Source organism: Chironomus tepperi, unplaced genomic scaffold (assembly GCF_022539635.2).
Source record: "Chironomus tepperi strain 1889 unplaced genomic scaffold, CSIRO-AGI_Ctep_v1 contig_354, whole genome shotgun sequence".
Classification (NCBI taxonomy): Eukaryota; Metazoa; Arthropoda; class Insecta; order Diptera; family Chironomidae; genus Chironomus; species Chironomus tepperi.
This window is the reverse complement of record NW_027226476.1, coordinates 4,452,686-4,470,183: the sequence shown is the minus strand read 5'-3', so window position 1 is coordinate 4,470,183 and position 17,498 is coordinate 4,452,686. Positions and strand designations below refer to the sequence as shown.

General features: G+C 31.5%; 2 protein-coding genes across 3 annotated transcripts in view; both read left to right on the top strand.

The window, feature by feature from the left end:
* The window catches only part of ckn (CRK like proto-oncogene, adaptor protein), a 65,262-nt gene extending 59,931 nt beyond the window's left edge, over window positions 1-5,331 (top strand). For both annotated transcript variants that reach the window (XM_070645323.1, XM_070645322.1), the window contains 5 exons: window positions 96-745; window positions 891-1,172; window positions 1,235-1,387; window positions 1,922-2,398; window positions 2,671-5,331. In XM_070645323.1, coding sequence (XP_070501424.1) covers window positions 113-745; window positions 891-1,172; window positions 1,235-1,387; window positions 1,922-2,398; window positions 2,671-3,018 — 1,893 coding nt within the window. In that variant the 5' untranslated portion in view covers window positions 96-112 and the 3' untranslated portion in view covers window positions 3,019-5,331. The remainder of the gene's footprint in view (window positions 1-95; window positions 746-890; window positions 1,173-1,234; window positions 1,388-1,921; window positions 2,399-2,670) is intronic.
* A 6,758-nt stretch (window positions 5,332-12,089) lies between these two features.
* LOC139094384 (uncharacterized) lies at window positions 12,090-16,176 on the top strand. Its single transcript, XM_070645424.1, has 4 exons — window positions 12,090-12,189; window positions 12,917-13,844; window positions 14,910-14,947; window positions 15,326-16,176. The coding sequence occupies exons 1-4, from the start codon at window positions 12,090-12,092 to the stop codon at window positions 16,174-16,176; spliced, it is 1,917 nt and encodes a 638-aa protein (XP_070501525.1).
* Window positions 16,177-17,498: the final 1,322 nt, after the last annotated feature.

Sequence of the window (17,498 nt, the reverse complement as noted above, 5' to 3'; positions counted from 1 at the left end):
TATTGCCTTAATTCCACACAATACTGATTTTATAACCTATAAAATATCAAAAAATCAATTCTAACCTCAAAATCCAATGTTCTTTCTCATTCCAGTTAATCCAAATTCGATAATGTCCCGCTCACAAAAGTCGATTCCGCAGCCCAAAAAAGTGGCCCCGCCCTCAGTCCCAGACATGTACCGTTACAATAGCAGTCCACAATCACCATCACAACTTAAAGACAACGACGATGGTGGCTTTAAACGTCATCTGATGGAACCACTATCGCCATCATGTCTCACAGTGTCTTATCAACGTCGTTCAGGTGATCCAATATCCCATAAAGCAGCAATCTATTATCATCAGCAATATGGACTACAAGAGGATCAAGGTATTGATTTGACACAATCACCGGGACGTGATTCACCTGGTTCATCGTCCGGATCAGCTGGAAGTGGCTCAAGACATTCCACAGTGTCACTTGATAGTGGACGATCGTCGAGCTACCTTACAGGATCTGTTGATCGTATGAGTACACAATCGGATCATGATATGATTGTCAATTGGCTACTTATGCTCAATTCTGATGACTATTTGCCATATGCCGGTAATTTTAGTTCCGCTGGATATGATCTCGGAACGATAACAAGAATGACACCGGAGGATCTCACTGCCATTGGCATCACCAATCCGCATCATAGGGAAGTTATTAAGGCTCATATTGAGGAGCTGCAAGTCAATGATTCGTTGCCGCATTATGTGCCGGTGAGTTAAATTTTGAATTTTAAAAAACCGTTAAATTTGAAATTTTAAATTTCAAAAAACCGTTAAAATTTTACTAAATTATTGTTTGAAAATTTGAGTTTCGAAAAACCGTTAAATTTTACTAATTTATTTTATTCTCATTTAGGGCTCAATCGACGAATGGCTACGCCTGCTACGTCTAGAAGAATACATAATTCCGCTTCAAAATGAAGGCTTTCAATCCGTACGCGATATGACAAAATTAAACGAGGAAGATCTCGAGGACATTGGCATTGTTAAGTTAGGACATCAAAAGAAAATTTTATTGGCAATAAAGCGTGTTAAGGATATATTGAGTGGTAAAGTTGTAGTGCCTTGTGTCAACTTTTGCTGTCAGCCACAAATGCAACCAGCAATTGCCATTGGACCGATTTATTCACAAAGTCAAGTAAGTGATTACTTTTACTTGGTATTAGGAACAAATTGACTAATTAATTCTTATATTTTTAGCTCCATGAGGATCAATTTACACACATACCCACGAAAACAACATACTATGATCCTCGAATGGTCCCGGACATTCAGCCAATAACGCCATATGCTAATCAGTTGCCACAACATCCACAACCTTATGCACATCATCCACAGATGTCACATGCGATGGTAATTTTAAGACTTAACCTCAAAATTTCTGACTTAACCTCAAAATTTCTTGATTTAACCTCGAAATTCATGATTTGACCTCAAATGTTTTGAATTAAACTCAAAATTTCAATACTTACCTCAAAAATTTCTGACTTAACCTCAAAATTTCTGACTTAACCTCAAAATTTCAAGACTTCATATCAAAATTTCAAGACTTAACCTCAAAATTTTTGACTTTACCTAAAAATTTGATGACTTAACCTCAAAATTGCATGTCTTAACCTCAAAATTTCATGACTTAACCTTAAATTTTCATGATCTAACCTCAAAAATTTCATGACCTAACTTCAAAAACTTAAGACCTAACCACAAAATTGCTAACTTAACCTAAAAATTTCCTTAACCTCAAAATTTCTGAGTAAACCTCAAAATTTCATGACTTAATCTAAAAATAGATGACTTAACCTCATAATTATTTGATTTAACCTCAAAACTTCCAAAATAACCTCAAAATTTCACAAACTAACATCAAAAATTTCTTCATCTTTTTAGCAATCGTGGCGTCGAAGTTACGACGATGGCGACATAACTCCAACAAATGAAATAATGGAAGCAAAGAATGAAGCAGCATCAGGCGGCGGAACACTTCCACGTCAACAGCGACAAACAAAACGTTCAGTAACTCCCGTTAAAATTGACCTTCCACCACCACAACCGCTATTCAATACAAATTATACAGCGGAGGCGCTCAAACAAATGTCAATGTACTATAGTTCGCCAGCAGCGGCAATTGCACATCAACAGCGACAAGAGGCGGAATTATGCCAAAAAGTCGAGAAATGTTATATTGATGGTACGAATGTACACTATCGACCACAATATGTGACACCAAATTATCAACAAATGATGTATCAGCATCAAATGATGCAACAGCAACAGCAGCCAATGTTTGGAAAGTTGTATGCTGGACAGACGCATCAAACGCAGGCAGAAGTGCATGTTGAGCATTCACAGGTTGAAGTTTGTATGGTGAGTTGGACATGATTTATGGGAATTTTAGAAAGTATGAAGCTGAATTGAAGACGAAATTTGAATTTTTGAAAAACGCTGAAAAATTTGAATTGTTAAAATACGTTAAAAAATTTGAATTTTTAAAATATGTTAAAAAATTTGAATTTTTAAAAACCGTTACAAATTTGAATTTTTGAAAACCGATAAAAATTTTGAATTTTTTAAAACCGTTAAAAATTGATAAAAAAATTTGAATTTTAATAATCCGTTATTTTTCTTTCTAATTTTAGTCAAATTCCTCGATCGACTCAATCGATCAAATTCCATTTGCAAATGAGAATGCAGGCACAATAAAGCAACGAGCATTAAATCGCCACGACTTACCGCAATCAGCATCATCATCATCAACATCATCATCAAACTCATCCGCATCAACAGCCATTCCATTATGCAGTACCGGTGCCCGTGTCATCTCACCCGCAACAACAGAATGCGATACGAATTTAGACGATCCAGACGACTCCGATACTGTCTTTAATGACATTAATATTATGCTCAATAAATTAAATGGTGAGATTGATATTATGATTGAACATGGTGCAGCTAATGCGGGTAGCAACGGTGCAGCTGAAGAATAAATTTTAATTCATTTTTTTTTGGGGACAAAGTCATTAAAATTTTAAGGCAAAAAAAGAAATAAACTTTTTTAATAATTCAAATCCGAATTTTTCAAATGAGCAAAAAAAAGAAAAGAAAATGGAAAATTTTTTTGGAAAATGTGAAAAGCAGGAAAAATGGAAAAATTTCGTTTAGCTTTTATGTTAAGATTGACTAGGAAATAATTTTTAAGTACTTTATGAATGCCTGAAAACAAATGAGGACAAAACAAAATAACAAAAAACCTTAATTGCTTGAGCTGAATATGAATGCCATGCTTGCGCGTGGAAGTCACTGCTGACAAAGATAAAAAAAAAATTTGAGAATAAATCAAGCAAAATTTTGAAAGATTTCACATACGAATGTTAAGAAAAGACTGACAAAAAAATGAAAAAAAATAAAAATTAAGGAAAAGATGGGAAAAAAATTTCCAAATTTTTTGGAAAATTTATAAAGAAAATATTTGGAAAATTTTGTAGGAGACTAAATTGCACTTTATTAAATGAAAATTTATTATTTTGGAATTAGAAATGAAAATTTAGTCAAAAATTTACAATTTTTTTTTGAGAAAAAATTTATTTGCGCGGAAGTTTAGGACCTACCTTGGTGCAGCTCAAAATACTTTTTTTTGGCGCGGAAGTTCAAAATTTACAATTTACAAAAGTCAAATTAAATCCTTATTTTTGAAAGAAAGAATTATTTACGCGGAAGTTCAGGACGTACCTTACTTCAGCACGGAAGTTTAGAATCTATCCTGATGCAACGTGGAACTTCAAAATTAACAATTAAAAAAATTTCAATCAAATTTTCAATTTCGAGGAAAAAATATTCTTAGCATGGAAGTTTATGACGAACCTTGCTACAGCGCGGAAGTTTAGAACCTATCCTGTTGTAGCGTGGAAGTTCAAAATTTTCAGCTCAAAAGAATCATATTGAAAATTTGAAAGAAAGAATTTTTAGTGCAAAAGTTAAGGTTCTACCTTGGTACAGCGCGGAAGTTAAGAACCTACCCTGTTGCAGCGCGGAAGTTCAAAATTTAAAATTACGAAAAGTTTAAACCAAATTTTCAATTTTGAGAGAAAAAAATTCTTAACGCGGAAGTTAAGGTTCTACCTTGGTACAGCGCGGAAGTTTAGAACCTACCTTCGTGCAACTCAAACTATTTTTTCTTAACGCGGAAGTTCAAAACCTACCTTTATGCATCTGTAAAATTAAATAATTTTGATGATTTTCTTACTGAGATTGAGGTTATTCCTTCTCTTAGGTTCTCCTATCAGGACCTAAGGAGACTCTATGAAGACACTAGGACTGGATACAACCTGTCCATGTGAGGTACATATTGTAGGAAATGTTGACTTGTATGGTAGAATTGAGGTTATATTCTCAGAAATATTGATAAATTGATTGATTAAGCATCAAAAAGGCTGTAAAGTGCCACATAAGACCATGGATATCCTTTGATATCCTCTGAGGATCCAGACATTAAGGATCAATATTGAAATAAAATGTAAAAGTCACTAGAAAGCATGAACAATTCCAACCATGTCCAATAAGTCCCAAATTAAGAAAGAACAAATCCAAAATCTCAGTAAAATCATTTCCGCGCGGAAGTTCAAAAATTTACCTTTAGTTCAACTACTTATTCCAATTTTGTCAAAAATCACATACACAATCCTTGCAGCAATAAAAGAAAGTTCCATAAATTTTAATACAAAAATATTCCAACAACAAAAACATTCACTTTTTATATACCGCATGGAAGTTCAAGAATCACTTTGTTTTTTATAATTTTTTTTGTACATTATTTTATTTATCTTAGATGACAATTTATATCCAGAATATATATAGAATAATTTTTTATACAGCGAAGATAACTTAGTAATTCACAAAAAACTTCCACGCTGACATGGCGTGGATGCTTCAATAAAAAAATCATTTATTTTATTATAATTTAGTTTATACTTAACACAATAGAGAGACTTAAGGAGATAAATATGGGAAAAGTGTACTAATATAAGCATAACATAGAATAACAATATTTGAAAAAAAAAACTTCCACGCTGAGTGCGGGAAGTGACACAAAAAAAAACAACAATAAGATTATCCACACGGAAGTTGAAAATAGAGAATAATTTTGTATAAAAAGAAACAGACATGATGTCCACACAGTAGCATTTGTAATCATGTAAAATACTTAATACATTTGAGAGATAAAACAAGAATTTTACACATGACCGAATTGCTGGTTCCTTTTTTGTTTACTAGACATGAATAAAGATTAAATACAATCAGAACTCATTCCATTCGCATTTTATAGTTTTTTTAGATTTGATAGCTGAATAGTCTACACATCTGGGATTTTGAGGGTTAGGTTTTGGACAGAGTTGGCAGAACTTTGAAGTTCGGACACCAATAGTCCAAAAAGTCCGGACTTCATGGTGTCCGATTTTTTTTTTGAAGGCGTCTCCACTAGAGTCCGGACTACAGTGGAGGCGGCTAAACATTGGAATCCTGCCAATTCTGACTTTGGATGACTTGGTTGATCATAGGTTTTGAGGTTATACTTTTGGATTTGCATTAGGAAGGATTCGTCCATAATTGTAGGCCTTAAACCTTGGACGAACTATGAGTTTTAGTCAAAAACTGCAGGACTGTGCATCTAAATTGCAGAACATACAGTTCTGTGGCTTTGACCGAACGCTAGTTTGCATTCAAAAATGATTCAATCAGAGTTGCTTGGACTTTAATGTGGAGTCCGGTATCTGTCCGTACTACAAATTCCTGTCAACTCTGGATTCAATCATCTGAATTTTTGATGATTTCTTTGGGTTTCGAGTGGTTTAGTCGAGGTTCTTGAGGATCTTACTAACTTACTTACTTCGCTGGCCGTACAGATCAAGTGTGATCCATGGCCTCCCTTAGTCGGTTACTGAAGCTGACTCTATCGCTGGCGACTGCTTGCCAATTACCAATTTCAAGTTTGACACTATCTTGAGGATCAATAAAGATATTTGAAGCAAGAGTGTTTTCTGGGTGGGAGGTTGGTTGGGCTTAGTAAGGGGTTTTGATACGGTTCCTTTTGTCGGTAAGAAGTCTCTGTCCCTTAACCCATGACTAAGAGTATTAGAAGTTCTTTTGAGGATCTCGAAGAGTTTTTTGAGTTCCATAAAGCTATCAAAGGTTTAAAATATGATTAAATTCCCCCAGGGCACAATAAGACGTATTAATTTACCCCGGGGCGGGGTATGGACGGGAGGAATAGTGATGATTGGTCTAGCTACGCTCCTGAATCATCCTCAAAACTTAAAATAGCCCCAAAAATGTCAAAAATTTAATTAAATGAATCATTAACTCAACAGCATCTTAGTGATCATCCCTTCCGATTTTAATTTTATTTAATTCCTGCAAAATGATTTGGATGTCTAGTGAAAGTAAAAAAAACTAAAAATAATCAGTAGAGTCGAAACAGAAACTAAGCATAAGCAGTAGTTGAGGAACTTAGTGGTAAATTTTAGTACCTTTGAATGTACCAATTTAAGGAATCAAGAAACACAAATAACAAAGTAATTTTGGTACTTAAAAAAATCCATCATATCCGATAGATGTCCATCATTTATATGTAATGAATATATTTCAATATTTGTAAACAAATTTCATTAGATTTTTCGAATGTGTAAAATGTAAAAAATATAATAATTATAATGTGGGCAAAAATTGTGACTGGAATCTTAATTTTATTGATTTAAAATATTTTAAATTTTAATTTTGGATTTGAATGAAATTGGAAAAATTTAAAATATTTAATTTAAAATTTCGAATTTTAAATTTTAAATTTTTATATTTTTTGAATTTTTGGATATCTGATATTTTCAAACTCAATTTCATAAAATTTAAAAAAACTAAAAAAAATTAAAATTTAAAATTTTATTTTCAACTATTTTTATAAATTTTTATTTTTTTTTATTCTTGAGGAATTAAAATTTTCAATTTTAAAATATTAAAAATTGAAATTTCAAAAAATAGAAATTTATAATTTTAAAAAAATAAAGTTTGAAAATTTAACTTTTCAAAATTTCTGCAATTTAAATTTTTTACATTTTTAAATCAACACTTCAATTTTAGTTCTTTCAAATTTCAATTTAAATTTTTTAAATTTTTTAAAATTTTGAAAACTAAAACTTAAAAATAACAAAAAAATTTTAAAATTTCAAAATGAATTTTTTATAATTTTTTGAATTTTTAATTCTTAAATTTTGGAGAATTATTTTTTAAATTAAAATATTTTAAATTTTTGAAATTTAAATTCTTTCAAATTCTTAAATTTTCATGTTTAATTTATAAATTTGAATTTTCAGTTTTGAAAACTTTTTAAATTTCAAATTTCAAAAATTCAAATTTGAAATTAAAAAAATTGAACATTTTAAAATTTAAGAATCTCAAATTTTGTAATTTAATAATTTTTTAAAATTTGATATTTTGAAATTTCGATTTTAAAATTTTAAATTAAAAATTTGAGATTTTTAATTTTTAAAAAACAAATTTCAATTTTAAATATAAAAACCAATAATTTTACAAAATTGCCCACATGAAATATCCGAAACTTTTAAAAATTCCAAAATTTCTCAACCACAAAAAAGTAAATAAATTGAATTTTAAAAAAGTCAACTTTTAGTCCATTTCAAAATTAAATAAACAAATTAATAGCAAAAAATACAAAAAATTGTAATCAAAAATCAATTAAAGGTCGTAAAAAAATTATGAAAAATTTGTCCAAAATTTTTTTAAATTTAGCTGCAAATTAAATCTTGCTGAATTTTAAAATAACAAAAAAAAAACTTAATTAATGAGGTCGAATTTATGAAAGAATTTTCAACTTGATTGTCGATTTTGAAAGAATTTTTACAATTTTGAAACTAAAAAAAAATTCAAAAATTCGACAAAAAATTCCCAAATTTCAATTACAAAAAAAAAATCATCTCCAACTGCAAATATTTGTTTAGTTTCTCCAAAACCTTTTTGTGTCTTGAATGATGTTTGCTGTCTATTAATTTATAGCATGAATAAATAGTCATTGTCACACATAGGAAATTTTGTAAATTTGAATCATAATTCACACACAATTTTTGAAACAAAATGACATCAAATTATGAAAAAAGAAAGGATTAATCAAGTTTTGTTTTGTGGGAAGTTCCTGAAATTTGTGGTGGAAATTGAGTTAGTTGACACCTGATCCGACACCTGGCCCGACACCTGACCTGCCACCTGACCCGATACCTGACCCGACACCTGATCCGACACCTGACTCGACACCTGATCTGACACCTGACCCGACACCTGACCCGACACCTGATCCGACACCTGACCTGACACCTGACCCGACACCTGACCCGACACCTGACCTGACACCTGACCATACACCTGACCTGACACCTGACTCGACACCTGATCCGACACCTGACCCGACACCTGACCCGACACCTGACCCGACACCTGACCTGACACCTGACCCGACACCTGATCCCATACCTGATCCGACACCTGACTCGACACCTGACCCGACACCTGATCCGACACCTGACCCGACACCTGACCCGACACCTGACCTGACACCTGACCCGACACCTGATCTCATACCTGATCCGACACCTGACTCGACACCTGACCCGACACCTGATCCGACACCTGACTTGACAAGGAGCATGCTCATTGTCTATTCGGAATAACAAACTCAATTTCCACCACATTTATTCAAGAACTAAGCTGAATTAAAGAGTAATGATTAAAATATAAAAAGAAATAAATGATAGTTGACTAGTTGAGTAAGGTAGAGAGACAAATATGGGACTAGAAAATATGAAAAAATATGAGCCGTATTAAAAGTTTATATGTGAATCGAAAAAAATCCCCCTTTTTATACCTTCTGTACTAAAATCTTATCCAATTCTTAACTTTCAATGACAAGAAAAAAATTTAAAAAAATATTAAAAAATTTAAAACAGGAAATTGTGAAATTATTTAAAATAAAATTGCAAAAAATTGAAGATAAAATTTTTTTTTGTTTTTAAAATTGAAAGAGAAAATATTTTTATTTTTTTTTAAATAAATGTGTGGAAAAGAGTTCATAATTTACGAGAATTTATAGGTCAGACACTATCGAAAATAATTTTAAAAAAAAATTGAAAATTGCATTTTAATAATTTAAATTAATTAAATATTTTGAGGAAACTAATTTAAATTTGATTAATTATTGAACTGATTTAACAAAAAATTGAAATTTCCAAAAATTTTGAATTTTTTTAAATTTTATTTAATGAATTTTGAAATTTATTTCTAAGTATTTTAAACAATTTGAAAATATTTGAAATAATTTTTTAAAATTTTCAAATAAATTTTTAAAATTTTTATTAAAATTAAATTAATAAAATTTATTAAAAAAATTTAAAAATTTTATTTAAAAATTTAAAAATTTGCTTTAAAAATTCCAAATTTTGTTTAAAATTTTAAAATTTTATAATAATTTATTAATTAAATTTTTAACTTTTCTAAAAATAATTTGAGTTCAAATTTAATTAAAAATCAATTTTTTTCTAATCTTTCTTGTAAAAAAAAAGTAAATTAATGATAAAATCTGACCCAATTTAAGAATTGTAAAATCTAATAAAAAATCATTCAAATTTTTAAAAACCGTTACAAAATTTAAATACAAAAAATGCTTACAAAATTTGCTAAAAAAATTCTGACCTAAAAAGAAAATTCAAAACAATTTCAAATTTCCTTTAACAACCTCTACGAAGCCCCTTAAGTTGAAATCTTTCAAAATACTATAAATCATAATGAATCAATAATTATGAAAAAAATATAAGAAATTAAGAAGAGTAATAATATGATATAATGTATTATATAGCGTATAACAATAATAAAAAATTATTATTATTATTATTATTATTATTATAATTATTATTATTATTATTATGGTAATGAATTATATATGAAAATGAATAAAAAAAACTTATATATATGAAAAATTAATAATGAAAAAAAAAATGATGAAAAATCAAACTGAAGACGTTTTTGAAATAAAAATTGTAAAAATAAAATTTGTTTTGGTGTTTTTATTTTAGTTTTAAATTGAAATTTTAAAGATTTTTTTTTGAATTATTTTTAAATATTTCAGCTTTTTAAAATGTTCGAAATTGATAAAAATTCAAATTTTTCACATTAAAAATTTAACTTTTTTTTCAATAAAATTTCATAAATTTTTTTTCAAAATTGAGAAATTTAGAAAAAAATAACAAATTTTAAAAAAGCTTGTGTAAATAAATGACTTAATAGCAAAACATCCATAAGGTATAGTAAGTGTCAGCATCTGGATAAATATCACAAAGTGTTTACATCTTTACCGAGTCACACATTACCTCCAAATAATGTTTTAAATTTTCAAATTTTTAAATTTTTTAAATTTTTAAATTTTTTTAAATTTTTTGAATTTTTTAAAATTTTTTCAAATTTTTTTAAATTTTTTAAATTTTTTTAAATCTTTTTAAATCTTTTTAAATTTTTTTAATTCTTTTTAAATTTTTTTTAAAATTTTTAAAATTTTTTTAAATTTTTAAAATTTTTTAAATTTTTTAATTTTTTAATTTTTTTAATTTTTTAGTTTTTAAATTTTTTTAAATTTTTTTAAATTTTTTAAAATTTTTTAAAGTTTTTCAGATTTTTTTAAATTTTTTTAAATTTTACTAATTTTTTTTTAAATTTTTTTAAATATTTTTAAATTTTTTAAAATTTTTTAAAGTTTTTCAGATTTTTTTAAATTTTTTTAAATTTTACTAATTTTTTTTTAAATTTTTTTAAATATTTTTAAATTCTTAAAGTTTTAAATTTTAAAATTCAGCGACTTCATGTGCTGTTCGGGCAACTCTCATTGTCCAAAGACCTTTCATTCACAAAAAAAGCCTCATCAGTAGTCGACAGTTGCTGATTCGAGAAATACAGTCTCAATTTTCCGCGTAATTAATTATTCTAAAATTGAAAATGATTTCAAATTTTCAGTTCCGCCGTTGTGTCTTCGTCCTGTCTTGTGTAACCCTGACTATTTTGATGAGCTTTTGTTACAGCTATTCAAATGAATTTACAGCAAGTCTAGTTCAACCTTATTTACAGAAACAATTGCAAAATTTGAATATTGAGAAGCTACAAGCTGTTGTGGACATTGGAAATGAATCCAAGAAAGGTTAAAAGTATTTTTAGAACCAGATTTGTGTAGCTAAGCAGTGAAGTAACTAGGGAAGTTCTTGTGACTTTCTACATAGTCTGGGTTAGAGTTGGCAATCAGATGTATCCGGCCAGTCTTCTTCTATTGACAGCCATTGGCGACCGACAGACTCTCGCTGGTGGGTGTCATCGGACACCGGTGAGTGCCAATGGCAGTTGATGATCTGCGGACTTCTGTCGATTGTTGTCGGTCAATTGCCAATTCTGTATGCCTCTGTGGATCAAAATTGGCAGAACTCGATTAGCAGGATCCACATCTGCTTTGTTCCTGCCATCCCTGGTCTGAATAATCTAAGACTCCAGATTCTTTACATTTTGGTCCTTTAAAGGTGATGAACGCCTCGTTTAACTGCATGGATTCCAGTTAAAAGTAAGACATAAAGTCACCTTTATAAGACCCAGATTTAGTGAATCTGCTAGATAATTCAGATCAAAGCTAGAAGAACTCTAGCAGATGTGAATAGAGTTTTGCCAATTCTGATCCACAGAGGCCTACAGAGTAGATAATTGTCCGGCAACAAACAGCAATAATCCGCAGAATATCCACTACCATCAACAGTCACCGACGGCTGATGACACCTACCAGCGAGAGTCTGTCGGTCACCAATGGCTGCTAATGACCTCAACTCCTTCCTACGTCACTGCATCACCTCATCTACCCCAAAACACCCTCAACTAACATTCACTTCTCATATAATTAGTCGAAGATCATCAGAACATTCTCCCCAAAATTGGAAATTTGATGCAAAACTCAGAAGTTGTGTCCTTTTTCAAAAACATGATTGGTGAAAATTTTGACTTTTTTGTCAAATTAAAGGATATGCAGACGAGGAATGTTAGCTTCTCTGAAGCTGGACAGGATCAATTGAGTGTTGAAGGTAAGCATATATGTACATAGAGGTAGGGTTTTAGGGAAGTGAGAGGGAATTTGTAGGAGGGTATTCAGGGGGAGAGTTAGGGCAGTTGTGGATAGGAGAGTTAGCAGGACTCCAAAAAAAAAAGTGGATTCCGGACTCCAAAGTCCTGCCAACTCTGGTGGATAGTCTATGTCTCCGCGGAACTCCAGTGAAATACCATAAACCGTGTATCGTGTTCAGTTTAGGTCAAGGCTTACTACCGAGATGTGCAGCGATAAATAAAAGGTTGCCCACAACTAAGTTAGGGTTTAACCGCCCAATCTGGTTAAAGGTAGAGTTAGCAGGGCACCATTGTGGCGACCTATGGATAACCTTATGTAGCAACCTAGGTTCCAAGTCGAAGCAAGGTTCCAGTAAGTAAGAAAGTAAGTATTAGGGCCACCGACTCTAGTGGATTGAAAGTGTCTCTTTGTACTTTTGGAATCCGAATTCTCAAAGTCCTGCTAACTCTGGTTTAAGGCAGTCAATAATTTAGACAGTTGATTGGTAGAGTCGTATTTAGACAGTTTTTGAAGGTAGGGGGGAGGGTTGATCCATCAGTTACTTCTTAAACCAAGTTAAACTGTAATCAGCTGCATATTCAGGAGGTTAGACACTTCAGCACATCCCCTCGTATCCAGCATACTCCTCTGATTACCATTGAACCTAGTTTAAGGCATAACTAACCCCAGTTTCTACTTATTTCCAGACATAGCTCCTAAACCCTTGGATCAACTTCCATCAGCACCAAGTCTAATGGATTTATTGGCAAAATCATCAAAATTAAATCCAATTGAGTCCAATTTAATACTCGGAACTGCTGAATCATCCTCAATTCATCCAGAAACTCCATCAAGTTCCCTCAACGACGTCCCCAAACCAACCCCAACCCCACCAAAACTTCCATTCCTAGGAAAAGTGTCTGAAATTTACCCACCTGGATTCACATACTCCCCACCCGACATCTGCAACGCCAGTCTTCAACTCATCATCGTTGTCACATCAGCACCTGGAAATGTTAAGGCACGAAATGCAATTCGACAGACTTGGGGACAATTCAACAGCACCGACCCAGTCAAACTTGTGTTTATTGTCGGCAATTCAATACCAAAAAATGAAAAGAATCTTAAGGATGAATATGCAGCACATGCAGACATAATTCATGGAAATTTCATCGACAGTTACTACAATTTGACATTAAAGACAATTTCAATGCTGGAATGGATCAAGTCCAACTGTAAAATGGCTAAATTCATCCTTAAGGCTGATGATGATACCTTCATAAATGTCAATAAGCTGTTGGATGTGATCAAGTCAAGGAACGATGACAAGATGACTATTTATGGACGTGTTGGACATGACTGGACACCATTTCGTGATCCACAGTCGAAATATTACATTTCTTATGATGAATTTGCTGATTCTGTATTTCCTGACTTTACATCCGGTCCAGCATACTTGATGACAAGTGACTGTGCTGAATTGATCTATAATGAGACTTTGGAGCATAAGTACTTGAAGCTTGAGGATGTGTTCATCACTGGAATCATTGCAAGTCAACTTCATATCCAAAGGATTGATTTAAAGGAATTTGTGAATGAAAAACCAACGGAAGTGGATCCATGTCAACTTAAGGAGTTAGTTAGTGTACATTATATTAGTCCTAGGGAGCAATATTGGCTGTGGAAGGCATTTAATGATATTAATACAGTTTGTTGATTAAGGAGATTGTTATTGTTGTTTTTTAGGTTAGAATTTTGGAATTTTTTTAGGTTAGGTCAAGCAACTTTGATAAAAATTGTCCAATTTTGAGGTTAGATTCCAATATTTTGAGGTTATGTCATTCAATTTTGTTGCAAATTGCCAAAATTTGAGGTTAAGTTCCAGAAAATATGAGGTTATGCCGTTCAATTTTGATGAAAATTGACCAATTTTGAGGTTAAATTCCAGGAATTTTGAGGTTAAGTCATTCAACTTTAATAAAAATTGCCCAATTTAGAGGTAAGATACCAAAATTTTGAGGTTATGTCATTCAATTTTAATGAAAAATGTCAAATTTTGAGGTTAAGTTCCAAAAATTTGAGGTTATATCATTCAATTTTGAGGTTAAGTTCCAAAATTTTAAGGTTATGTCATTCAATTTTGAGGTTAAGTTCCAAAATTTTGAGGTTATGTCATTCAATTTTAATGAAAAATGTCAAATTTTGAGGTTAAGTTCCAAAAATTTGAGGTTGTCATTCAATTTTGAGGTTAAGTTCCAGATATTTTGAGGTTATGTCATTCAATTTTTAGGTTAAGATCTAAGTTTTGAAGTTATGGTATTCAATTTGGATGAAAATTGTCCAATTTTGAGGTTATGTACCAAAATTTTGAGGTTATGTTCCAAAATTTTGAGGTTATGTCTTCCAAAATAAATTTTCTAAACACTTGGACAAACACTCCATTTGGATACAACTCAACTAGTGTACAACTAGTTCCAAAACATAACCAACTTGTGTAAATTTTCAATTTTCTCCACAATAAAATTTCTTTTATTCATTAATTGTGCCGCAGAAACAGTCGAAAATTGTGAAAAAAAGTGACAAAAAATTCACAAAAATGAGATTTTTTTCAAAAGTTTTTCGGAAAAGGATATCCAAAATAATTTTAATTGTTATAATTATTGTCATAATTGGTTTGGACTTCTTTGATGATTCTTCAAGTGTCTTTAGTGATAAGGAAGAAGATCAAGTATCAGAAGGTGAGGATTAAGTCATGTGACTGGTCTGTTTATGTGTTTGGGTGTCTTTATAGATGTATGCTCATCATATAGTCCAGTGGTGGGCAACCTGAGTGCCGCGGTTCCTTAGTGTATCGTCAAATTTCTTGGAAATGTCCTGAACCGCATGCACTGTGCGATTTTGGTCAAAGATAACCATCAATGAGTGTCGCGAAGAATGTAAGGTTGACCACAACTGATCTAGTCGACCATGTCACACCTTGTTGCTAAGCAATGACTAAAACCACACACGACATGTGTTTCATGACAGTTAGACGACAAACTAGGGTTCCCCGGCACACAAGTTGCCCATCCCTGCTTTAAATTGCCATAAATCATCAAAATCACAATCAATTCCAGTCCCCTCCCATCAATGGATCAACTTTGATCGAAGCAATGACCCAAAAGTATCAGACATCTATACCAGTGGATTCTCAAACCTTCCATCACTAATTTGCAAAGGTGACGATGAAAATCCAAAACTTTTAATCATAATCTCGTCAGCACCAGAGAATTATGAAGCAAGAAAGGCTATTCGGTATGCATGGGGTGATACTGGACTTTATGATCAAGTCCAATTTGCATTTATTATGGGAAAATCGGAATCAGCACAAGAATCCAAAATTGTTGATGAGATTGTCAAGTATGGCGACATAATTCGTGGAAAATTCATGGAAAATGAGGAAAATTTGACAACAAAATCAATATTAATGCTTGAATGGATCAGTTCCAACTGTGAAAATGCAAGATTCATCCTCAAAACTGACGATCAGACATTTGTCAACATTGACAAGCTGCTTAAGGTCATCGATGGTAAATTACAGGACACAAAGTCAATTTATGGCAAACTGTCAAAGTCATTAGATCCAGTTGGTGTCCAAAAGTCCAAATTTCATGTCATTTATGATAAATATTATGGAAAAGTCTATCCTGAATTTGCAGCTGGTCCTGTTTACTTGATGACTGGTGATTGTGTTAAGCTGGTCTATGATGCTGCATTGGATGCTAAGTTCTTTAAAGTTGAGAATGTTTTCATCACTGGAATAATTGCAAATCATGTTGGAATCAAAAGACTTAATATGGATGAAATTGAACAGTCAGTTCCGAATGTGATTACAAAGTGTAATTTAAGGGATGTTGTTAGTATTAGTGGAGTATCTGCTGATCAGCATTATGACTTGTGGTTTGCGATGAATGATGGATTGGATTAATGTGATGGAAATTAAGTAATTTGAATAAAAATTGAATATTTTTGAGGTTAGGAATGAATTTTACATTTTTTATTTTTTAGGTTAGAGTTCTCAAATTTTGAGGTTAGAGTTTCCAAATTTTTGAGGTTAGAATTCCAAAATTTTGAGGTTTAAAATCCCAAATTTTGAGGTTAGAATTTCAAAATTTTGAGGTTAGAGCTCTCAATTTTTGAGGATAAAGTCCCCAAATTTTGAGGTTAAAATTCATTAATTTTGAGGTTATTATTCCAAATTTTGAGGTTAGAATTTTCAAAATTTGAGGTTAGAACTACCGAATTTTAAGGTTAAAATTCTCAAATTTTGAGGTTAAAATTCCTTAATTTTGAGATTATTATTCAAAATTTTAAGGTTAGAATTTCCAAACTTTGAGGTTAAATTCCTAAATTTTGAGGTTAGAATTTTTCAGTTTTGAGATTAAAATTTTCAAATTTTGAGGTTAGAATTTCTCAGTTTCAAAATTAAAATTTTCAAATTTTGAGGTTAGAAATCCCAAGTTTTGAGGGTAAAAATCCTAAATTTTGAGGTTAGAATTTCCGAATTTTGAGGTAACTATTTTTAAATTTCTAGTATACAATTCTCAAATGTACACGAACCGTATGTCATCTGCTGCACTATGTCATCTTAAACAGCCAGTAAAATCCCACCTTGTCAACACAACCCCAAAAGCATGACACACTTACCATACACTAATCCACCTGAGTAAACAGTGTCTCTATATAAGCAGCTGTTTTAGAAATCTTGTGGATATACCGCCTAAAAATTGGCAGTTGTCTGAAAATATTTGAAGCTACAAAACCTTTCTCCTTATTAAAATGTCAGTCATTTTGAACAATTTGCCAACATCAATAAATGTTGGTTCCAAGAGCTTTAAAATTGAAGCTTTTCGCAAAGCGACCCAAAAATTGATGCTGAAATTTAAATTTCGTAGATGTGCTTTTCTTGTGATTTTTGCATTTGTTTTGGTGCTGGTGCTTTTGTTGGTGTTTTATGTTAGTTATGCTAAACAACAAGAAGGAAAAGAAGTTGAACCTCAAGCAGAGAATAAGCTGTTCAACATGAATATTGACAATATCAATAAAATGTTGTCGATTGCTGAGAAGTATGATGAAGATGGAGAAGGTAAGGTCATTTGGTATATTATTAGTCGATGTTGGGTTCAGGGCTACTCAAGTGCTGCAGACATGATTAGATGATTTACATGATTTAAGCCAGTGTTGTCTCAACTGTGTGCCACGTAGACACACTAGAGACTCAATTGAGACACATTAAAGACACGTTTGAGA